The sequence below is a fragment of the Anastrepha ludens genome, chromosome 2 (assembly GCF_028408465.1).
Source record: "Anastrepha ludens isolate Willacy chromosome 2, idAnaLude1.1, whole genome shotgun sequence".
Classification (NCBI taxonomy): Eukaryota; Metazoa; Arthropoda; class Insecta; order Diptera; family Tephritidae; genus Anastrepha; species Anastrepha ludens.
In genome coordinates this window covers 29,401,392-29,427,140 of record NC_071498.1, presented here as the reverse complement: position 1 = coordinate 29,427,140, position 25,749 = coordinate 29,401,392, and the positions used below count along the sequence as shown (strand labels likewise).

At 39.4% G+C, this 25,749-nt stretch overlaps 1 protein-coding gene across 1 annotated transcript in view; it reads left to right on the top strand.

The window, feature by feature from the left end:
- The window catches only part of LOC128867347 (protein doublesex-like), a 142,594-nt gene that overhangs the window by 43,043 nt on the left and 73,802 nt on the right, over window positions 1–25,749 (top strand). The window contains exon 2 of the mRNA XM_054108497.1: window positions 17,572–17,709. Coding sequence (XP_053964472.1) covers window positions 17,634–17,709 — 76 coding nt within the window. The 5' untranslated portion in view covers window positions 17,572–17,633. The remainder of the gene's footprint in view (window positions 1–17,571; window positions 17,710–25,749) is intronic.

Below are 25,749 nucleotides of genomic sequence, written 5' to 3'. Positions count from 1 at the left end.
TCGTATGATCCGCCCGGCCACAAGCCAAAAACAACGGCCAAATCAAATCGTTTCGCCCGCAAGGCAATGCTGTGTGTTTTCTGGGATCAGCGTGGTATGATTTGGTACGAGCTATTAAAACCAGGTGAAACAGTTGACGGGGCACGCTACCAACGTCAATTGGCCGATTTGAACAGCGCTATACACCGAAAATGCCCAGAATATACCGATCGGCGTCACAAAGTAATTTTTCTTGATGACAATGCACCACCACATCGAAAAAGAGCGACCCGGAAATTGGTGGGGATGTACGATTGGGAATCGCTAGTGCATGCGGCTTACTCACCAGACTTGGCACCTTCCGATTATCATTTGTTTGCATCGATGAGCCACGCACTTTCCGAGCAGCGCTTCAATTCTCACGAAAAAGCCAAAAAATTGCTCGATGGTTGGTTTGTGGCCAAAGACGGCTAATTTTTTTGGCGCGGCATCCACAAATTGCCTGAGAGATGGGAAAAATGTGTCGCTAACGATGGCTATTGTTTTGAAGATTAAATTTGTCACAATTTTTTGTTAATAAACTTTTGAAATTGAAAAAATTTCTCATTTCATAAGTATACATATACCCTTCTATGCACCTTAGTGTAGCATCTACGTTAGGTTTGGTATATCTGGCTGAGCTGAATAGATCTCACATAACCCACGAGGGTCCGTAGTGTTACCAGTATTAAAATTGAAAATTGAAATTTGAACAGGTCGACCCAAGGAGCATCCGGAGGTTTGGTGGCTCCTAAAACACTCAGGCCAAAAAGCACATTGTATTTAGAGCTCTGGAAAGAAGGTAGAAGGAGAAAAGTATAAGAGAAAGAGATAGGAGATAATAAAGACAGAGATAGAGATAGTTAGTCCTATGAGAATTTTCCACATTCTTTTGCAAATCTGTAAATATCACCAGTTTTAGAGAACGAATATTACTCATTCTCACGACATCGGAACTCAGAACTCGTAGCCGTGCTCTAGCAATGGCGAGAAAGTACTCAGTGCTATCCACCTCCTCCAAGCACGACAGGCACATTGGGTCCTCAATGATTCCAATGGGGGTCATATGCTGACCCCATGGGTTGTGTCCTGTAATAATACCGACCATCAACCGAACGTCTTTCTTCCAAGTTTTAGTAGAAAGTTGGACAGTTTACTGTTCGGACTTGTCACAAAATGCTTTGCAGTTCTGCAGCGTTCTAGACCGAACCATCGCTCTTTATGTAAATTGCGCTCAATCCAATCTACGATTCCTGTAGAACTGATGCCGATTATTGGCTCTGACCCTTGTGGGGAAACCTCTGATCCACAGTTGGACAATTCATTGGCAATTTCATTCCCTTTAACACCACAGTGTTCTGGAACCCATATAAGTACAAGCCTGTTCTGACAGAATTAAGCTTCTTCTTACATTCTTGAACAACCTTTAAGGTTTACTTCGCGTTCTCCAGAGCCTTTAGTGCAGCCTGATTGCCACTGAAAACTCCAATCTGTTTTGCGCTCCATCTAATCGCGATTATCCATTCGGCTACTGTCAGGATGGCAAAAACTTCCGTTTGGAAAACAGTTGCCATTTCCCCCATAGCATAGTGATACTTATTATTATGGTTTAAGTACCATCCGGCTCCAGATACTATTTCATTCTTGGACTCATCGGCAAAGAAAATATCCGTCAAATTTCCCTGATCTCTGGATTCCTCCATTGCTCACACAGTGGAAATCTGACATAAAATTTCCTTCCAAATGAACTGTGGATACTGCTCAGATAACAACTTAAAGATTTCTCTGTGTCCCGAAGTTCCGTCTTTGTGCCAAAAACCATATTTATGGAGTCCCCACATTGCTTTTATTGTTTCCTGCTGTATCTTAAGATCCAAGGGGAATAAATCAAGCATAGCATTTAGGGCATCAAAAGAGGTTGTACTCATAGCACCCGTAATACATTAACATACACTTCTTTGCAGCCTGTATAGTTCCCGGATTGTGGACTTAACCATAGTGTGCCACCAGACCACAGAGGCGTAAGTGATGATTGGTGTGATAAGTGCTGTGTATATCCATAGGACCACAGCAGGTTTCAGACCCTAGGTTTTACCAAAGGCACTGCGGCATTGCTGAAAAATCCTTAATACGCGCTTCACCTTCAGTGAAACGTATCTCCCAAGTAAGCTTCTTATCTAAGATTACTCCTAGATATTTACCTTCATCGGAAAGACCAAGTGTCACACCTTTCAGTCTTGGAAGACTAAGTCAAACCAATTTCCGTTTTCTCGTAAACAAGACTATGGTAGTTTTGCTCGGATTAACGGAAAGACCTTGTCTCATAAACCAGTCATCGATTTTGTGCATGATTTTAAGCTCAGTTTAGTTACGAATTTCATAAATAATTTTGTCTTTTAGGTATTGAACAATTTCAATATACAGGGTTCGGCACTCGAAGTGTAACCAACTGTAACCGCTCGCGCAGCTGATGCATCAGCTGTTTGTTAGTTGGCTAAATGACAGTCCAAAGTAGTGTTAACAAGCGCGCGTAAGCATTTTGCCGAGAGTAAACGCGAAAAAATAAAATCAGTAATGAATTTCAAACGTAATAGTGAGATTGCTTTATATTTGGCTGGAAAATCACAACCAGCGATTGTTTGTGAGCTCGAACACCTTAAAGTAAATAAAGTTTCTGTTTATCGCACCATTACTCGTTACAATGAAACTGGTAGCATCGCGAAACGTCATGGAGGTGGTCATCAAAAGACTGCAACGTCACGTGAAATGGTTCAAAAAATGAAGAAGTGACTTGAGCGAAATTCCCGACGAATTGCCAATCAAATGGGGCAAATCTGACCGTAGCATCCACCGCATACTGAAAAATGATCTCAAAGTCAAGCCTTATAAGATCCAAAAGGCGCATGAGATCACACCAAAGCAACAACAAGTCAGACTTGAAAGAGCGAAGGAGTTGCTTAGCTTCGCTTGGCCGAAAGCGGGCAATTTCCGAAGATTGTGTTTTCTGACGAGAAAATTTTTCGAATTGAGCAATTCGTAAACTCCCAAAACGATAGGGTTTATTTGACCGACCGTTCATACGAGAATTTGAGTCTACGATTGGCCACCAGATGCAGCACTCGCCACAGGTAATGGTTTGGGCCGTTGTAACCGCAGATGGGCGCTCTCCAATCGTTTTCATCGAGCCTGGCGTCAAGGTAAATGCGAAATATTACCGGGAAAGTATTCTGGAGCTTCCTTTGAAGCCGTGGACAGACAAACATTTCGGTGGCAGACTGTGGACGTTTCAACAGGACTCGGCACCGTCTCACAAAGCAGGAGAGCAAGCTCCGAACCAAAAGAATCACTGGTCTCGAGGCGCTTAAAAAAAGCCATTGTCCGCGAGTGGGCCAAAATACCTGCAAGTCTCATTCGGGCAGCTCGCGATTCGTTTCTCGTCTAGTCTAATCAAAAGGTGGTCATATCGAGCAAAAGTAAACGGCTTCCTACTTTTGTATTATTTTCAAACATTTTGTACTTTGAATTGAATAAAAGTAATTTTCAAAACTAAATTTTTGGCCTTTTTAATTGGTTAGACTTCGAGTGCCGGACTCTGCAAATATGTATGTATTGTATGTACGAGTATTTGGCGCTTAGTCCAATTTTCTTTCCTTAGCTAAATAAAATTTCAATAAAAAATATAACTCACCTCCCTAGGACGAGCTTTTGTTTTAATTTTTCTATTGCTCAGTGTGCTAGTATTTGCTTTGGTTTTTAATTTTTTTAAATAGAAAACTTTAAACCAAAACAAAAACATGAGAAATTATCTAAATTTTAACTTTTATAATAATTTGTTTTATTCACTGCATTGAGCGGAACAGATGCTAATCCGAGGGTGCAATGTCTGGGGAATACGGCGAGTGGGGCACGATTTCCCTATTCAGTGCCTCTAAATATTTCTCGACCGATTTAGCGACCTGTGGCCTGGCGTTGCATGCAGCAAAATCAGTTTGTCATATCTACCGTGCCATTCCGGCCGCTTTTCTTTGAGAGCTCGATTCAAACGCATTAGGTGCAGTCGGTAACGATCCTCAGTGATGGTTTCAGATGGTTTAAGGAGTTCATAATAGATGACACCCTTCTGATGCCACCAGATGCACAACATAACCTTTGAAGCGTGAATATTTTTTTCGCTGCCGATTGACCTGGTTCATCTGGCAGGCTCCAACATTTTCGACGCTTAGGGTTATCATAATAGATCCATTTTTCATCGCCAGTGACGATGCGATGCAGAAAACCTTTTCTTTTCTGCCGTTCAAGAAGCATCTCACACACGTTACGAAACTTCTCTCGATATCCCTCTCCTTCAATTGATTTGGCACACAGTTACCTGCTTTCTGGTCTATTCCCATCTCTAGCAAATGTTTACCGACAGTTGTTTTGCCAACATCCAACGCTTTAGACATATCATCAAGGGCTCGACATACCTACATCCTCATCGAATAATTGTTGATGTTGAGTATCTTCGAATGTTTTCGGTGCCCCTTCGGGATCTTTATCACTCACGTCGAAATTAGCACTTTGGAAGCGTCAAGTTGTATTTGATGGAGGTTGATTACCGCAAAAATTGATTAATATACGACACTTTTCCTTAAAAGGTGGTAATGAAGCATGACTTCCCGCAATTGCTAGTTTTTCGGGACGAACGTAGACACTTTTGATGTTAAATAAAAAAAAATCGACACGTTTCAAACGAATGTTGAATGCGATCGAGATCTCACATATACAACTTCAAATCACAGTACTTCCATACCAAAATATTTCTTATGTTTTAACTATGGTGGTTACTTATGTAGACTATAGGTCGAGCGAAACAATGCACCACAGAATAACAAAAGCAGATGCTGAAATTGAGAGCAGATGGAAGATCTTATATACAAATACAAAATATTCTTTCATGTTCAGCAAATGATTTCAAATGCAATCAAATTTGTGGAAAAGCCGTAAAAAAGAGGAGTAAAACGAAAAACTTCCCTGCAAGGCGATTGCAGAATTGTAAGGTGCCCCAAAGAGAATCCCATGAAGTCAGCCATACAAATTAAAAAAGAGATCAAATTAAATGTTCCTGACATGACTGTACGTAAAAGCCTGCTGGAAACTGGATAAGTAGCTCGCAGTTCACGAAAAAAACCGCTCCTGAGACCAGAAAGCAAAAGATTTGGAATGTGCAAGAAAACATACTAGCATGGGCTGACGAGTCTGAAATAGTTTCGTATGGCGGAACCGAAGTCAGTCACAATACCCTCTACCCTCTCCCAATGGTCATCATCCCCTAATCCCAAGGCCCTTTCTTCCATCCCTTTCTCCTTTCCCGTGTATGGAATCACAACGGACGAATTTTGACTATTTGTCCAAGTGGACCCCACGCAAAGGCAGCCATTTAACCTTGCCTAACCCTCTAAAAACCATTAAGCAGGGGGCTCAAAAATTATTAAATGGATCGATGGGGTAATGGGCATCAATATTTATGTGGAAACAATGCAGAATGTTAAGTTGTCGTTTTGCAGAGAGGAAATGCTAAATGGGTCTACCAGCAGGATAATGATCCTAAACACCCGAGTCGGAATGCCAAGGATTGGTTTCGCGCAAATAAAATTAAGGTTGTGGAATCACCATTTCAGTCCCCCGACCTGAATCCGAGAGAAAATATGTGGGGGACTTAAAAAGAGCTGTAAACATTGAGAAACCGAGTAACGATCTACGACTTTGGTAAATTGCTAAAGATGCGTGACTGATGATTCCAAAGCATGAACAATTGGTGGACTCAGTGTCCCACTGTTGTGCTGCTATGATAAAAAAATTTATTTGGGAAATATTAATTACAACTTTATATCAGACAACTTTGTCAATGGAGTTTTTCTATCTGAATTTTTATGAAAAATATTTCAAAATAATAATACAAACTTTCTAATCACATCAAAGATTAAACTTTTTTTGAATAAATCTAATGTTTTTCTGGTACAACTACAAGGTGGAGTCCAAAATAAACAAGACTGAGCTAAAATAGAAACGACAGGAGCTCTTCTCTGATAACTTCGAGTTTATTTATTCAAAATTGTTCCCCCTGTCCTCGATACATTGTTTCGCGCGATCTAAAAGCTTTTCGAAAGAGTGTTTAAGGTCATTGACCGGAATGCGGAATGTCCTTCAGGATGTCGTTTTGGATGGTCTCTACGGACGCAAAACGTTTTTCTTTCATGGGCAAATGCAATTTTCGGAACAGGCAGGAATCACAGGGAGCCATATCAGGCGAATACGCGAATACGATGAGTCATTTATGGTTAAAATACGATTTATAGTCAAAAAATCAGTCACAATAGTGGATCGATAAGATAGTGCATTATCACGCAATAAGCGCCAGCTTCCTCCTTCGGGGTATTCAGGGCGAATTCAACGAATACGATGCAAGAAACGCTTCAAAACGCCAAGATAAAAAATTGCATTGACATTTGAATTCGCCAAACGCGATTTTTTGGGTGGTAGCTCGTCTGGGGCCTTCCATTCGGCACCTTGACGCTTAGTTTCAGGTTCAGGTTGGAAACACCACTTTTTATCACCAATCACCGGTTACAATGTTGTAAAAGAAGCTCTCGTCTTTTTTCTCTTCTGTAATGAAATCTGTCGAATGTTGAATTCTGAGCAATTTTTGGTCCTCAGTTGTGCGGAATGAAACGTGCACAGACTTTTCGAAAGCCCAAATGATCAGTTAAAATGCGTTTCCACGACAGTCGGTTCTACGTTACCGAAACGACCCGGATTTATATCCCGCCAAGGACTATCACTCCAGCAGCATTCCCCGTATGTAAATATCGGGGATAACAACAACAACAACAACAGTCAAAATACGATAAATCGATGTTTTGGAGATATTCAACTCCGATTCCATGAATTTCAACGATGATTTTAGTTCATTTTTGAAATCGATAGAGTTTTCGGTGATTACTGATTTTGGGCGGCCCGTATGTTCATTGTCATTTATGTCCTCAAACGTGTAAACCAGTCATAACCTCTGGCACGAGAAGGACAATCATCGCCATAGGTTAGGTTAGGTTAAATGGCTGCCCTAGCTAAAGGGCTCACTTGGCTATCGGAGTAAATATTTACTTCCTTAACGGTAATTACCGAATTAAGCAACCAGTCCACCGCTTCCTTAATTGCGGATACCTCCGCTTGGAAAACACTACAGTGGTCCGGGAGCCTAAATTTAAGTTTGATGGGAGGCTCCTTACAGAATACTCCCCCACCAACCCTTCCGTCCAACTTCGAGCCATCCGTGAACATGTTTGCCATGCCTTGCCGCCGAGTGTAGCACCCTGCCCACTCATCCCTTGAGGGAATGTGAGTAGAAAAAGGTCCGCTCGGACCTAGCGTGGGTGTACAGTGGTCCAGCACCGTAGGGATGAACTCAAAGTTTTTAGAATGCTAGAGTGTCCATAACTTAAGTCTAGCCTATGGCCCGAACACCTTAATCTGATTGCGGCGCGTGCAGTGGTAGTTTTTCTTACAATGTTCACGGGCACCACATTCAGCATAGCGTTAAGCGCTAGAGTAGGAGTGGTACGGAGAGCCCCACTGATTCCAATGAGGGCAGACCTTTGCACCCTCTCCAGCTTCTTAACTGATACCATCCTCTCTAGCGAGTTCCACCAGACAAGGACTCCGTATAGCAAGATTGGTTTTATAATCGTGTTAAAAAGCCAAAAAGTGACTTTAGGCGAGAGGCCCCATCTTTTGCCGATAGCGCCCCTGCAACCATACAAGGCGACTGTTGTCTTTCTGATTCTCTCCTCAATGTTTGGCTTCCATGTAAGACCTCTGTCAAGGATGAGTCCCAGGTACTTCACCTTGTCAGAGAGCACCAACGGAGCGACCGATATTGAGGGGAGAAACACTCTTGGTATTTTGTATTTCCTCGTAAATAAGACGAGCTCCGTCTTCAGAGGATTTATCGATAGGTCGCAATCATCGCCATAAACTTCGTTCACCAATTCAAATGTTTCTGTAAATGTTTTACCGATTTTAAAACAAAATTTGATATTAGCTCTTTGTTCGAAACTCATTTTTGTATAGATGACACAAACACACTGACACTTTAGACACAATAACTTCGCTTCCACTGAACCGAATGTCACCAAGCTTTCATTGGAAGTCAACTAGGGATGTAGCTTCCAACGCACTAACTCATTATAAAGATGGCGCCATCAAAAAGATTTTTACGACGCCAGTCTTGTTTATTTTGGGCTTCATTTTGTAGAACTGATTTAAATTTGTGTTACTTAAAGAATAGAAAAATATTTCAAATAATAATAAAAAGTTTCTAATCCCATCATAGATTTAACTTTTTTTTTAATAAATCTAATGTTGTGTTTTGTACAACTTTTATTACACTGTATACTCGTATATAAGATTCTATATTACAAATACGTATAATAAATAAAATTTTTTCTGAATAGTTCCCTCATAATTCTTTCGAACAAATACTTTCATTATCTTAAACCTCCAAGTCAAACTATTTGATGTTTTATGACAAACTAGAACTAGCGAAATTTATATAATAGTCCCTGAACATGTATGTGTGTATGTGTGTGTATGCACACTTCCGGCATTTGGAAGCATCGCATCACAAGTTTGTGAATACATATGCATGTATGTATGTATATGTATACTTGAATTCGCCCACGCGCACACCACACCCATAAAATTTGTTGTAATGCGCTATTAGCGGGCATAAACATATCATCGTTTTTGGTTGCAGCTTGCCATGGTGCGCTTTCCCAGTTGCTCTGTTAGTTAGCTTTTTGCAGCTAGTAAATGGGAGGTCTTTGCATAGCAGAACTGCGCTTCCAATCCCCGCTACTGTGAGAAACGCTGCAACCATTTGCAGCTACAGAATGTCAACATGTCCTTTCTACAGTTGCCGTATCTGTGTATCTCGTTTGCTCTTTTACCCGTAGCCGTTGTTCTGTGCGTTGCTTAAATCATCAGCCAGTCGGAATTCGCTTCAATGTTTTGCTGAAAGCTTTTATATTATGTACGTACGTACATACATATATATGACCCTATAAGCGTAATAAAAATATATATATACAGAAGTATATAGAATAGCACATTTATGGGCGGCGACTTTACTCCATTTTGAGTGTACATTTTTTATTTATTTAATTACAAAGTACATACACTTACGGATGGTTTGCATTTTTTAACTAGGTAATTGTTTTATAGTGAATTGCCACAATGGAATGAGTGAAAATTTGGCATGGTAACGCGACTTGTTCAGCCTATGAAGACAATCCCTAAGGTATGGCAAGAGCTTCCAAAAAATGATGCGCTGGTATATGTTGGTCCCTTATGGTGTTTCTTTGAGTAAGTGAGTCTAAAGCGTTCGCTAAAATGAGGTGGTTTTTGGTTCTCTAAAAAGTTTGTTTGATCCTTAATTAATTGAAAATTTTCGGGTGGAGCTATTGAGTATTCCCTCTGCATATTCATAATACTCTGAGCACAAAACGCCAATTCCACTAGTTCATACTACCCCATTAAGTCTGGGGGACTTAAGCAAGATAAGGATTGTATGATAGCCTTTGTGGCATTTTTTTATATAGTTTTTTTTTTTTTTTTTTGCTGACAATGCTCAGCAAAAGACACATGCAACGGTATGTTTCTCAAAGGAACCACAGGAAGGTCTCAGGCACAATTACGAGATCTCAGCTGCGGGAAATTTTAAAACAAAATTTATTTATTAGATTTGTGCAATGAAGTTGAGTTCTCTATTTGCCGGTCTTTCGTAAATTTTTTAATGATTTCAGTGAATTTTTCAGTCTAAGATGTGTCGAAGTCGGAGCAGAGGTTCTCTCTCTTCCTTAAAGCTGACGAATACTACTAGTGTTTTTCACGCTGAAGTCTTTGATCTTGCAGGCATGCAGAATGCTTAGGGAACGCGGACATGAGGGAGATATTAACATTTTCCGATAGTCAAGCTGCGTTCAAGGCATGCAATGGTGCAGATCCAAACTGGTAATCTCCTTCTTACAGGAGTTAACCAGTTTGGATCTGCACGTAACTCTTCTCTGATCTGGGTTCCAGGACATAGAAGCATAGAGGAAAATGAAATTGCTGATGAGCTTGCCAGGCAAGGGTCAATTGAATTGGTCTCAGAGGACTCCTACCCAGACATCGACATCCCCTTGACTGTTGTTTAAAAAAAACTTATTTTAACTTAATTCTCAGAAAAGCGCAGAAGAAGAGATGGAGCTCTATTTCTTCGTGAGCTACTGCTAAAACCCTTTGGCCTTAGCACAATGGACGCAGGGCACAGAAAGTTTTGAGGACTCCACGCCATTCAATTTCTAAACTCGTAGAAAAGCTTGGTTTATCATTTAATTCCCATTGCAGAAGCTGTGGGAACCTTTCAGAGAAGGAGACTGTTGAGTACTTGCTCTGTAAATGTCCGAGTTTGACAACTAGACGCTTAAGGCCCGCTGGGTGCTCTTTTCTTCGACAGCGTAGGGCAATGCGCCAACCTAAATACCATCAATCTTTTCCAGTGCATCAACAGCTCTGGTTGGCTGTAGGAGGCCTCATAATGGTATCAAAACCGCGCTTTAATGCTTCTTAGGGAGATCGAGACTGGTACTTCATCCATTTCACCGACCTACCTACTAGTTACCGCATTATACCCGTAAAAATTAAATACTTTTTTGTTTACCGCACCTCAATTTCTACTTTTTTTACACCTAAAAACCTAAATTCGAAAAATAATTACAAATTTTTAATCATACCTAATGGAGAATAACTCTTAAATTATTTTAAAATGACTCTTTTTTACTTCAGCATGGTCATCATCATGATGGTAATTACAGCTCTCTATACGTCTCGGTTCATTGCATCGCTTTTTCTAGCATTTATGCACCGTAGGACAACATCCGCAGAGGTGTCGCTTAAAGTGTTCGAAAGGCAGATTATGCGAAAGATTTTTGGATCTTTGCACATTGCTATGGCGAATAGCGTAGGCGATAGAACTATGAGTTGCGGGAGCTTTATGACGACACTTAAGTCGCTTGTGCATTCAGGACCGTCTCTGACGACGCGATTTTCGTTATCGCCGGAAAACTCCCTATGGATATGCATGCACGAGAAATGAGTCATCGCTCTGACAGGCAGGAAGCAAACCCATCAAAAGAGAAAAAGCTTCAATCCCTAGAAGAATGCCAGCATAGATGGCATCATCAGTCAACGGGCGTTGCACCCATATGCTTATACTTGAAATTGCACCATGGGTGACCAGGAAACACGGCGACGTTGACATTCATCTATCGCAATTTATTAGCGGACACGGATGCTTTCGGTCGTACAACCCCTACCGCCCATACTGTTCCACGACGATAAAAGATGCAGGGCAGATTATCTTCCAAAGTGACCGTTTTCGAAATGAGTGTCAAACACTGGAGGTGCTACTTGGACACCCGTTGACGATACCAGCCGTATATCAATGACTGGAATGCTGTTAAGATGAATTCAGCAAAAATAACGCATTACCTCCGATATACGGAATGCTTGGTTGAATATAAGGAACTTTTGAGTAACTAACTGTTTGACTCACGACGATATAAGACGGGAACAAATCGGTACTAACAAGTTTGATATCGCATTCTTCCGATGTTTCTTTTGCTTCAAAAAAGCGGAGCAATTGAGACTACATATGAGCTCAAACCTCCATATGTCAAAAGGAGAGGACGCAGGAACCAATTGTGGTCAATAGACATATACGCGGCACAGATATAGATGTAAGAAGACGAGCCTATAACAGGAAGCTGGCTACAAATATGGTGGACACAGACGTGGGTGAATAGTCCACTGGTCAATTTCATAGATGTCGGTCCTGGCCCATCCTGAAGTAATGCAGAAAGTAATGCCGGGAAAGAAGTCTCCCCAGAAGAGGAAGCAGGGCTGTTTTAATGGTCACACCACTCAACGCAGTAGGCGACGGTCGCTGTAATTGCGAAGGCATTTTTAACCCTTCTTTAGCTATAAAAAAAAAACATACTGCAGCGAATAAAGATCCGGCTGCTACGTTGGCTGGGCCATGTCGTCGGAATGGATACAAATGCTCCGGCTCTGAAAGTATTCGATGCGGTACCAGCTGGTGGTAGAGGAAGTCCTTCTCTGCGCTGAAAAGATCAGATGGTGAAGGATTGGGCTTCACTTGGTGTGCCCAACTGCCGCCGGTTAGCAAGAGAAATAACCGACTGGCGCGCTTTGTTAAACTTGGCCGAAATTGCGTGAGTAGTTATCGCGCTAATCGAGAAATAAAGAAGAAGAAGATATGGTAAAAATTTAATGTGCATTTCTCTTCCCCTCTGCTAAGCGTTTCATACTCGTACACTAACTTTGTAATGCATGACACTCTTTGACGTTTTGCAAGGGCTCTGCCAATCTCATTTTTAGTAATTAACAAAACTGTGCTTAAGTTCCCATAAAAAATCTTGAAGAATATCCCCAATTTCAGTACTTTATATAGCTTGCAGCTGTTTAGTTTTTTGAGGCAGAATGAGTTTTATTTGAAGTGCCCGACTGAGTAGGTAAAAATATGAATATCTAAATAGAGTTCCTTTACCTGGATGAATGGAAAAGGCTTCGCAGCATACACTTCTACATTCTCGTTTCTAACTTGAAAGGCAATCTTTCGACACTTTGAGCAAAAGTTTCTCAAAACTCTGAATTCGAATTCAGCACCAGATATATTAACATTAGTTAAGCAGCGATGAAGGCACTGACGACGCCGTAGTGCAGATCCAAACTGGTCAACTCCTGTAAGATGGATATTAAATCTCTTGGGTGTGCAGGTAACATATCTATGATCTGGGTTCCAGGGCATAGGAACATTGAGAGAAATTAAATTGGTCATCTGGTTATCGGCATTCCTCTTACTATTGTTGACGGGAAATTGCGCAACTTTTTTCTCAGGAAATAGAGCTCCTTTATCGATTAGCACCACACAAAATATTATGCGGCTTGTCACTTCTCATTGATATAAAAAAAAAAACAGAATTGTGTTGCTAGTGCAGTTCTTAAATACATTCACAAACATTTTCCTAGTCATCAAAGAACTTATTTAGGAAAAAAAAGTTATGTAATCCAATAACGAATTTATTTTCCAACTCACCCAAAATTGCATTGTGTATGTATTTGTGAAAACTTTAAAGGAAATAATTTGCTTTCATACATAAATACTTCCATGAACGCCATTTTCGTAACGCATAACAAAGCGAAGCCAACAAATCGAAAAACTTAACTGGCCAGTTTTGTGATGTGCAAAAGCATTCCTACTCGTACTTATGGCCGCCATGCCTGCCGCGTGCCATGCCACATTCCGCAACTTGGCTTGTCATACCATATGTGCACCTACATACACACATACACACCTTGTATATTTTCAAACAGAACCAAAGCACGAAGCAAACGTAAGCTAACACCTCAATGAAGTGTGTTGTTGAAAATTTTGCTATACCAACAGCAATAGCAAAAGGAAAAGCATTGGATAAACCGGCTTCTATTCCAAACAGTGTACAACAATGTACAACAGTAAAAGCAAGCAAGCTGAACGGTGACTGCATCAGCAACTGCACAGTCAACTATAACAGAAATAAAAGCATGAATGTTGCCGACGGAAACTGGCAGAAGCCAGGAACACTGCCTCGCCAACAGCAGCAATGACATCGGCAACAGCGGTTAGCAATCGGCTTCATAAAAGGAGGGAATAATTGCTTGAACCAATGACTACGAAGCTCCGCCTTCTTAAAAAGATACCGCGAATGTTACCGACTCCAGTTGCCGATGCTGATGCCGATGACGAGACCAATGTTGTTGTTACTAGTAATGACTGTGCAACACTAAGCTTGCAGTCATTGCACACAATTACTAATAGTAGTATCAACCCTGTAGTGAAAATCTCTCTATTCATGTTAGACATCTAGTTTTAGCTATTTATTACGATTTCATCAAGGATTAACTAGTCGAGAAGTGTACGTTTTTTCACTAGTTGACATAAAACTAAAATGTGATGTCATCAAACAAATTATAATTGCATTTGCTTAATTTTTCAAATACAAATTTGTTAGTAGATATTGGATTTCTATACATTTTTTTATTTCGTAAAAGCTATTTTTTTATATCTAAAATTATTAGGCGTTCTTTAAGGACAACGAGGAAGATTAGAGGGGAAGTAACATATCTTAGAATAGTATTGTCACTTGCGAAGCGAATAAAAATATAGGTGAATTTAGCAGTCTCGAATTGTGAGATGCCAGCGAATTCGCCACAAAATGCTCGGAGTGTCGTAAAGGAGTTTTCTGTATAGCCGTTTGCGAAAAAACTAAAGGGTGGTTAAGTTTCAAAGGCCGGTGTTGATTTTGAATAAAATACAATTGTTTAGGAAATTATTATCATTTCTCTTTATTATATTAATATTTTTTACGGCTCAATTACGTATGAAACAAAATATTCGCCAAATGGCCGCCGCGCCCTTAGGTGTGGTTCACATTCAACATCGGCCCTTGAAATTTAATCACCCTTTTCATTCGCTTTGCCATTACTGTCAATTGGCCATTGCTTATTCTGTGCGCATTGAAAAAATAGAAAGAATAATCTTATGTATATAATCTAATTAATTTATTAATCCCAAAAGCTATAGAAAAGGAAATTGCAAAAATGGGTAGATATACTAGAAAAATGTACGAGCTAAAAAAGCAGGATCTAAACTAATAGGAAATAAAAGACGAAAGGAAAAAGAAAATTTCGAAAAAAGATGACACAAAGAAAAGATGGAAATGTAGCAAAAGAAGTGAGACTCCAAATACAAAACATAGTTTTAGAATTAAAAACCAAAGCTAATGAAAAATAAATCAAAAGTAGCTGAATATGTGATATAATTTTAAGGGGTTGGGGGTGGTCAGAGGCCCGAAAAAATTATGATTTTAAATAACTTTTTTTGGTAGTCAGTTCCCCAACAGGTATTTTACAAAATTAAAAACATTGCATTAATACATCACGTTTCTACTTGACTTTAGCCCGTTTCTCCAGAAGTCCCTCGGGGTGATCATTACAAGCCCTTGGAGATTCATCTAATATCAATCAATCGGACAAGAGAAATTAGTTTTATTAATAGGTAACCTTATGCCTGATCGAAGCTGTTTTTTGGGGGGAAAAGCAATATGGTGGCCTCAGGAAATATTTTCCAGATTTTTGAGAAAAACCCCGACAATTAATTGTTAAAAAACAAATCGAAATTTTTGAGAAAAAATCCTTTGATCAGGCACGAGTTTTTTATTAGGTGAGCAATTAAGTTCCCGCTGTTTGTCAATAGATGACGCCAGCAGTGTGTGCTAGTCGATTCTAACATAACCTAAAAGTCATAAGCCAAGTTTAGACATACGGTAAACAAACTGCTTCGAAACATTAGTGAATCCGTCAGATACTTTTGGTTTTATGAAAATGTCTGCTTTTGTGCCGAATAATCGTCATTTGTGGGAAGTGCTGATTTTCCTCTTTCATTCGAAAAAAGCTACATCGAGAGCTACAAAAAGTTTATGGATGTAAGATTTTAATGTTGACGACCGTCCGCGTGAAGGAAGGCCAAAAACTTTCGAAGACGCTGAATTGGAGGCTTTGCTCAATGAGGAGCCGTGTCAAACGCAAGGAGAGCTTGCTTCAGTATCAGAAGTTACCCGCCAATCCATTTCCAAGCGATTGCATGCTTTGGGAATGATTCACAAACAGGGGACTTGGGTTCTTTATGAGTTAAAGCCAATAGATGTTGAACGTCGTTTTTTCGCAAGTGAACAACTGCTCCAGCGGCAAAAAAGGAAGGGAGGAAAGGTTTTCTTCATCGCATCGTGACGGGTGATGAAAAATGGATTCATTACAGCAATCAAAAGAAAAGAAAGTCATGGGGACTGTTCGGTCATGCTTCTACGTCATTGCCTCGGCCGAATATTCACGCTGCGAGAGTGGGACCAACTTGGTGTTATTTATTATGAACTGTTAAAACCAAGCGAAACCATCTTTGGGGATCGGTATCGACTTCAATAGATTCGATTGAGCCGAGCACTGCGCGAGAAGCGGCCGCAATACGCGGAGAGACATGAAAAAATGATTCTACAGCATGACAACGCTCGGCCTCACGTTGTCGAACCCGTTAAAACCTACCTGGAAACACTGAAATGGGAAATCGTACCCCACCCGCCATATTCTCCAGATATTGCGCCGTCCGATTATCACCTGTTCTGATCGATGGCACATGGTCTAGCTTGATCCGAGATCTACCAGAAAGATGGGGAAAAGTTGTAACCAGCGATGGGCAATACTTTCAATGATTCAAGTGAACCATTTTTTCAGAATAAAGTTGTATGTTGCATTCTTTTCGAGCATTTCCCAGTGCACAATGCCCTCCCAGTCCGCCAAACACATTTCATGATTTTCTTTGGATGAAAATCCGACTTGACTATCGATTGTGGCATTTCCCTCGGAGCTATCCACTCTTTTCTTTGCCTCATATTGTTGTATAGGCATCATTTCTTATCTCCCGTGATTATTCGGTACAAAAAGTGCTGCTTATGACCGCGCGTTGCTCTATGGGGGGCGAGATGCTGAGAAGTCATTGAAGGTGACTTTCTTTGTTTTTCTTTCGTTGAGCTCGAGAGGCGCCCAGGCTCCCAATTTTTGATAGATGCTATTGAATGGAGGAGATTGAGAATTGTTTTATGATTGCAGTCCATTTTTTCCGCCAATTCACAAATGGTTTGGCGTTCATCTTCAAAAGTGATTTGAGACGTTCTTCATTGAAGACCTTCTGTTGCGGGACGTGTCATCGACGTCAAAGTCGGCGTTTTTGAAATTTTCAAACCATTTCCGTGCTGCAGACTCGCCTATGACATCTTCTCCATCCGCGTCGCTAATGTCCCGGGCTGCTTCGACAGCGTTTTAACCTCGATGAAAAGCAAAGAAGAGCAGGTGTCGAAAATGTTGATTTTTGCTTCCTGGATATCCCATTTCTAAGTCTCAAAACTAACAAAAGATTAAATAACTCAGAAATATAATTAACATAGTTTTGTAGAGCACAAAGAGTTCCCTCGAATAAATACCAACGCTTCCACTGAACCGAATGTCACCAAGCTTTCACTGGAAGCCAGCTAGGGATGTAACTTCCAACGCACTAACAAAGGATGGCGCCATCAAAAACATTTTTATGACACCAATCTTGTTTATGAAATGTCTTAACATTTTTTCTCTGCGAACTGCCAAAACAGTAATAATGCAGTGCTGCCAAATCATAACCAAGTTTCGAGAAAAATGCCAGGTTTTGTTCACTATTCGCTAGATGGTTGCTGAATCGAAAGCAGTTAATATAAATGGGGTCAACTAAATTGTGCCCTAACTTGTTTACACATACATAAATTTATACTCAAAATGTTAAATATACAGACATCCTTATTTGTCTATCCTTTTCTTATTTAATTACAGCGCAGGATGTGTTTTTAGAGCATTGCCAAAAGCTGCTGGAGAAATTTCGTTACCCCTGGGAGATGATGCCGCTTATGTATGTGATATTAAAAGACGCTGGGGCAGACATTGAAGAGGCTTCAAGACGCATCGAGGAGGGTAAGTGTCGTTTCAGAAATGTGTTTCGTATTTTACTCAGTTTCATTCAAGTGGTATTGCGACTAATTCTTAACGCATTTTCTTATTGAGAGACCAACAAATTCTTACAATTAAAATATGTTTTAGGCCAACATGTCGTAAACGAGTACTCCCGTCAACATAATCTCAATATTTATGACGGGGGTGAGCTGCGCAGTACGACGAGGCAATGTGGATGATAATTTTTAACGTAATTACCGAGCGGGTTATGTTTTGAGTAAAACTAAATTAATTTAATTTAAAAGTTTAATAAAGCGTCATTTGAATCGAATGAAAAATAATATAGGAAATATGGTTATGAACTATCAAAACAAATGAAAGCAAATAAAATAATTCAGTTGAACCAATTCTTGGCTGGATCCTATTTCGTGTAATCAAATTAAGAACTATTGAAATATTTGTTTATGTTTTAAATATGCAAATATCTGAAAGTTTGGCATCCTTCGAAAAGTGAAAGTAAAATAATGTTTTCAAAAATTAATTAAACTTCAATCAACAATCCCATGGGAAATATCTTCAATCAACATACATAAATAAAGGATGACATTCGCATGATTCTACAATCAAAAAGCACATCAGGATAACTTCTGCAATCAACTCTGAAGCCCTTCCGTAATTCCACATCATGTCGAGGCACGAAATATGAAGTTTAACAGCTCTGCAATCAACATACCCAAGATATCCACGGCAATAGCGTTAAAGGGCAGGCAATTATATACATACATACATACACATTTAACCATGTTTGCGGAACAATGACTAATGCTGTTGAATTTTTATAAATAAAAAATAAACACTTTTGATTTTCAATTTACTTGGTTGGTTTGAATTATCTTAGCTATGAGCTGAAATTTAGGTACTTACATACATAGGTAAAGGGTGATCAATTTAGAGGTATCGGATTTCAAATTGAAATAAAAAAACGAAAATTCAAATTGATGGGGCAATAATTATTATTTTTGAGTAGAACTATTCAAGAGTACCCCAGCTACACTACAAATAGCACTTACGCGCCGTTTTGATACCATAATGAACCACTACCTGCGAAAAAAAAAAGTGTTGGGAAGAGAAAACCGTCTACAGCCATCTAGTGCTGTTGATGTAGTGGAGGGGAGAAGAGGGATCTCGGCTCGATAATTTCTTCAAGCCATCCCCAAAAGGGCAGGCTAAGGAATCTCAAGCGCCTAGCCGCTAGAGCTGGACATTTGCAGAGAAAGTGCTCAACAGTCTCTTTCTCTGCAGGATCCCCACAGCTTCTGCAATAGGGGTTGTACGGAATTCCAAGCTTCTCCGCATGAGTACCGATCACCCAGTGACCAGTAAACGCCGCAATGAGTTTGGAAATTTAATGGCGGGGTATTCCCATCACCTTAAGCGTTCTGTTTATATCGTATTGAGGTCATAGAGTTTTCGAAATAGCACACGCTGAGACAGACCTTCATCTCTATTGCGCTTTTTTTAGAAAGAAATTATGTAGTTTCCCTTTAACAACGGTCAAGGGGACACCGATGTCTGAGAGCGGGACAGCTGAAACCGGTTCGGTCGTCCATTTCCTGGCAAGCTCATCGGCAATTTCATTTTCCTCTACATTCCTGTGCCCAGGAACCCAGATAAGGGAAATGTTTCCTGCACGATCGAAACGTTTGAGCTCCTCCTTACAGGAGTTCACCAGAAGAGAGGGCCTTGATCGCAGCTTGACTATGCGAAAAAATATTAATAGCTCCCTCCCAACAGCGATCCCGAAGCATTTTGAATGCTTGCATAATCGCGAAGACCACTGCTTGAAAAACGCTGCTCATTTCCGGCAGTTTAAAGGAGACCGAAATACTGGCTGGTTTAGAGAAAACCCCCACTCCCACCCCAAATTCCATCTGGGATCCGTCAGTGAAAACGGAGGTACCTATTCCGTGCCGAATCTCCCTTCTTTCCAATCTTGCCTGCTTGGAAAGCTAGCCCTAGCATTTTTTAAAGATAGTCCCTCTCAAATGTTGGCCGCGACTGCGCCGTAATTCAGCAACCCGTAAACACCAATTTTGAATGTTTGGCTGGAGGACTTCGGTTGGTATCTCTTGAATAACTTTAGTAATGTTGCCTTCTAATGCCTCAATCAAAGCCGGTGTATCCACAAAGCATTTAGATTTTACATACCCCAATGTCCCCAGAAATAAAAGTCCAAACGTGTGATATCACACGATCTTGGTGGTCAATCCACTGGTCCGAGACGAGAGGTAAATTGCTCATCGAATCGACAACGCAGTAAATCCATTGTTTGACCAGCTGTATGACAAGTAGTGCCGTCTGCGGTCTTGTTGAAACAAAATGTGATGAAAATCACGGGCTTCAATTTCCGGCATCAAAAAATCGTTTATCATGGCGCGATACCGTTCGCCATTCACTGTTACATTGGCGCCAGCCTCGTCTTTAAAGAAATATGGGCCGATTATTCCTTGAGCCCATAGGAAACTATTTATTATTTTAAATGGATGTAAAGGCTATTTTTGAATGGCTTCGAGTCGCTCTTCAGCCCAAATACAGCAATTTCGCTTATTGCCGTAGTTATTAACCCAAAAAGGGACCTCATCGCTCATTATCATAAGCTCGCCTAAGTGCGCGTTGAATACTTTTCACAGCGCGTCGATTTTTGTAATACAAATGAACGTTTTGTAAACGTTGTTTAGTCGTAAGTCTTTCCACGATGAAATGCCAATGAATACTGAAAAAAATGCAATTAGTTTGTTAGTAGTCACGCGTGACCTGTCAAAAAGAAAAGCCGATTGGAAAAGTACCTTCAATCTGATCGTCCTATACTATCCTATACTATCATAATACAAGCGAAGCTAAGAAAAAAAGTGATAAATGTTATAAATAAGACAAAATTACTCCCACAAGGAGGCGCAAGATTAGTCATCCCTTTTTGTTTTTGAATATCTTTTTTACTGAATAAAAAAAATATATTTGGAGTTATGGAAATCTTTATTTTGAACCTTCCTCCGCTCCTTCTGCGCTCCTTTGCTTATCTAGTTCAGAAGTGTCTATTTTGACTGACGTACGACGGCATTTGCAAAAATTATAAGTCTTTCCATAAACTGTATTTGGTACAAATGATGAACACAGAAAAGGAAATACGGCTCTGATAGGTGGTGCCACGCCCACTTTATGGTAAATGTGTGTATTGCAATAGCGAAGGAATGAAATTCGTCTACATTTGATATGAATGTTGCTCCCCACGCCACCTCACCTCACTTAGATCTAAAACAATTATTGTTGAGGTCGGATAAAAGCCACGCACACTTTCTATACGTTCAGACTAAAATCAGGTCCGTCCATTTAGGATTTTTTTTGACTTCTAGGCAGTCTAAAATAAATTTTACCAAAATGCTCGCAGGCATATAAAGTTCCATTTGGACAGAATTTATCATCCTTAATTCTTTTACCTACTTTCGATTGGTAAATTTTGGGTAGACGAAAATATTATGGCATTGCAAATAAAAGTAAAGTACACAATGGTTTAGTGACTAATAATGAAGGAGTCACGCCCTGATTCATTTTATTATATTGGTATTTACACCAAAATCGAAGCTATTTTCTAGCATTTTCTCCCATATAAAGCAAAATCACTCGGAAGTATTTGATATAGACGAAAGCTGCTCAACTTCGAGTGTAAAAGAAAAATTGTCAAAAATACACGCGATTTTTAAGCGACTTTAATTTTACGCCTTATTATGCTAAAGTTTAATGGGCTGTAAAACTGCGTACGCCGAAATTTTCTAAAAATTCTGACTAGAAAGTGGAAAGCTTTTAAGACAATTTTTTGGCATTTGTTAAGTTCTTTTTACTTTGGAACTTTGATTTATAAGATAATAATAAGGAATACAATGAACTATGTTTTTATGAAGAAACAACGCAAAATATTTCGTACGAAAAATATTCTAAATATGTGGAAAAGGTAAAGAACCTTGAGGGCCTCGCTTAATTTGAAATGGGTGTTTTTTAAAAGCGCGTAAAATGGAAAGGAAAAAATATTTTTTATTTCTGTTTTGAGTATATTATTTTTTGATCCATTGTTAAAAAATAAAAAAATCTTTTTGGCCACACGAGGTTCGCTCAAAAAGTTGTCAGCCTTCAAAAAATCGATATCGAAAAACAAGTCTGTCGCTGGCGACATGAACTCTGGGACTCACAGGTGTCTGAAATCATAAAGAACACCCCTCTTATAAGGTTCTAATTCAGTATGAATCTTGTTATCGTGTGAACTACGATTTAAGAAAAAAAAAATTATAAATGAAAAACCGTTTTTTGACCCCCTTTAAAGGTCCGAAAAAAATACTACAATTTTTTTCCGAATGATCGTAGTTCGCACGATAATGACATTAATTCTACGTCATTTAAATTTTATTTCATCAAACTCGGTAGAACCTGCTACATCTGTGCCCATTGACCATGTGAAGACCATTTTTTGAAGGCTGATGATTTTTTACAATGGATCAAAGAATAAAAAACTCAAAACAAAAATAAAAAATCTTCTTTCGTTTCCGTTTTACACGCTTTTAAAGAAACACCCAAAAAACACTATTTCAAATGAGGCTAGGTACCTTAATTATATGAGCTCAAGTGTATGTATCATAAGTCGTAGGAAAAATTTAAAAAATTCCATTTGGTAGGTCAATGGTGTGTACTGAGCCACTCTTCGCCGATTGCTATTTTTGACTAACGCTATTAAATGGGCTTTCCAAAAAAAAAAAAATCATGGCGCACCTTTGGTAAAGTGCGAAAAAAAGATTTGCCGCCATTGCACATCAAATTGGAACTCATAAAATATTTTGTAAAGCGCTTAAGCGGACCCGGTGATCTAGAGCACAAAAATTTTATCTATTTTTACGATTTTTTTTTTGCCATTAAAAATTAAAAAAAAAACGATATTTCAACTTTTCGAGCTTATTACTACATCTACCTTCTGCTCAAATATGAACGAGACGTTATCAATAAAACGGTCCGCGGATGACATATGGCAAAAATAAATTTTTTGTTTTTTGGTAGGATAGGTTATAAGCTTAGATGATATGTCAGCGTGATATGTCATATAGTTTGTTTTCTGTGCTACTGTAAACAAGTCAAGTTCGAGTGTGTTCTTCGAATTCTCTTTTATGACTTCAATTGTCTCAAAATGTTTTCCACGGAGCGGCAACTTGAGCTTGGGAAACAAGAAAAAGTCACATGGAGCCATATCAGGCGAATACGGTGCTTGCGGGACGATATTAACATTATTTTTGTTCAAATAATCGCGAACAAGACGTGATGTGTGAGCTGGTGCATTATCGTGATGCAAGAACCATGACTTGTTGTCCCACAATTCCTTCCTTTTAAGACGAATGTTCTCGCGCAAACGCTTTAAAACGTCTAAATAATATTCAGCGTTAACCGATTTTGCGATTTGCGCGATTTTCAAGCACAATTTCCTTTACTTTTCCGATGTTTTTGTCGTTTACTGATGTTGCTGGACGACGTTCATGAGGCAAGTTTTCAACCGATGTACGGCCCTCTTTGAACGATTTGTACCACTGGTAAACACGTGCACGCGATAGAGCAGAGTCCCCATTGGTTGTCTGCAACATTTTTAAGGTGTCTGAAGCCGAAATTTTGTTGGAATAACAAAATTTCAAACAAATTCTTTGTTCAACTTGAATTTCCATCGTTAAATTCGAAGAACACACTCGAGCTTGACTTGTTTGCAGTAGCACAGAAAACAAACTATGTGACATATCACGCTGACATATCATGTAAGCTTATAACAGTCCTACCATCCAACAAAAAATTTATTTTTGCCATATGTCATCCGCGGACCGTTTTATTGAATACGTCTCGTTCATATTTGAGCAGAAGGTATTGAGCATACAGACAATTTTTTATTTATTTTAAAAACAATATTTTTTATTATAAAAATGCCGGTGAAGATGACCCTCTCGAAAAAATCGGACCCGGGCGGCGTAGGTGATTTTGAGACTTCTACTCATCTGAAACACGAAATTCAAGAAGATTCTTAATAAAACAGAGTGCAGTTATGGTCGGAACTAGAACAAATAAAAATTAAAAATTAACGAAATGGCGCGCTTTTGAAAAAAGTTCATAAAATCAAAAGGCCTGATTAAGCCCTCACTACATAGATCTTTAGTGTGAAAAGAAGGAAATTATTTAAATAAAATTATGATTCTAATTCCGATTTCATATTCCAATTTCAAGTGAATCGGTTGAATATATATGTATATTTTTTTTTTTTCATCCCCGCCGTGCCGAAGAAAGTCGTTTCAAGATAAATGAATTTAAAACTTGATGTACAGGAGCGCCCGCACCATTCTCTACCTAGTTAATGGACTGTAGAAGCTATAATATTGGGAATTTCCGCATGAAAATTTCACAGTACATTTTTAAGATACCACACTTTCTAAATATCGAAGAAACAAAAAATCGATTTTTTGAAATTTCTAAACCACCGAATCCCCTTAAGAAAAGATGGTTCTGCTCTCCATCATCTCACGCAAACATGTCCTAAGCTGGTTCAGGAAAAATTAAATAAGGTGTTCAGATATTAAAAATGTCATTAAAGATGCATTCTTTGATTCTAATAATCGCTAGGAGAGGTTAAGAAACAAGCATGGAAGGCATTCATTGACGTTATAAAAAAAATTCTTGGTAAAATGAGATCGGCTCTTTTTCGCGAAAAAATAAAAGTGTTGTTGGTCACCTATTTGAAAATGGGATGCAATGCGTGGTTAGAATTACATTTTCTTCACTCACATTTGAGGGAAATGTCACTCACTCAGGGAAAAATCCTTAAAATGCGGTTCAGTTAGCAACGAGTATGGAGAATGCTTTCATCAAGACGTCGCTGCATTCGAAAAGCGTTACCAAGCAAGATGGGAGTCCACAGTGCTCGCACGTTACTGCTTATTAGAAATGATTGCCCCAAACATTGCCGTTTAAATCAAAACATCAATAAAAGTCGTGATTTTAAACTTGGTACTTTATCTGTGAAGAAAAGGAAGTGAAAAAGGAAGTGATGGAAAATTTTGATTTATTGTTTATAAATCCATCCTGAGAACTAAAAATCCATAGTGCAACCTCAGCTAAAATCAAAAGTTGTAAATTACTTTATAAATGTAATTGCGGTGATTTTTTAAAATATCTGCAAAAATAAATTTTAATTATGTAATTAAGTTATATTACATTCCGAGAATGATCCAAATTGGCCCATGAATACAATTTGTCTGAATATGTCAACAGCTGTGCCAGCCATCGGGTCTAGTTTTCCTAAAATAAAAAACGTAAATTAAAGTTATAACTGAAGCAGCTTGCTAAATGGTCTAGCGTTGTGTAGTAACTCTCGCTTTAGACCACCTTCCCTTAATTAAATGTAAGAGAACTAATAGGGACAACTTCACGGAATTTACCGCAAACGCCTCTAATTTCTACAGATTTTCGAGTTGGTGAACGCGATTTCCGCAAACTGATTATGGCTGCTATCATTCGTTTCGTTCGCGTCGAACGAATTCCCAAAATATGCCCTCACTTCCCGGTAGAAGTAGCAGTTTTGGTGAAGTGTACTGGTCGAAGGAGCAGTAATCGCAAGGGTCTCCGTATGGGTCTTTGTTCAAAGAATCGGCAACTGGTAAAACATCATAACCGGCCCAAATGGGAAGAGGCTCTAAAGGTCTGTCACTTCAACTCTGATGTGAGTGAGCTCTAGCACTCCGTTAGGCACCTATCTCACCAGACGATGCACAACCAGGTATATATCACAAACAGTGGTTGGCCTCCTGTCATCAAACAAATAGTCGACGCACTCGCGTATCGGCACCCACGTCACTGTTGACAGTTATGATTTCGAGGTTGAAAGAGACTTCATTTATTTAGGAACCAGCATTAAAACCGATAGCAATGTCAGCCTTGAAATCCAACGTAGAATCTCTCTTGCCAACAAGTGCTACTTTGGACTAAGTGGGCAAT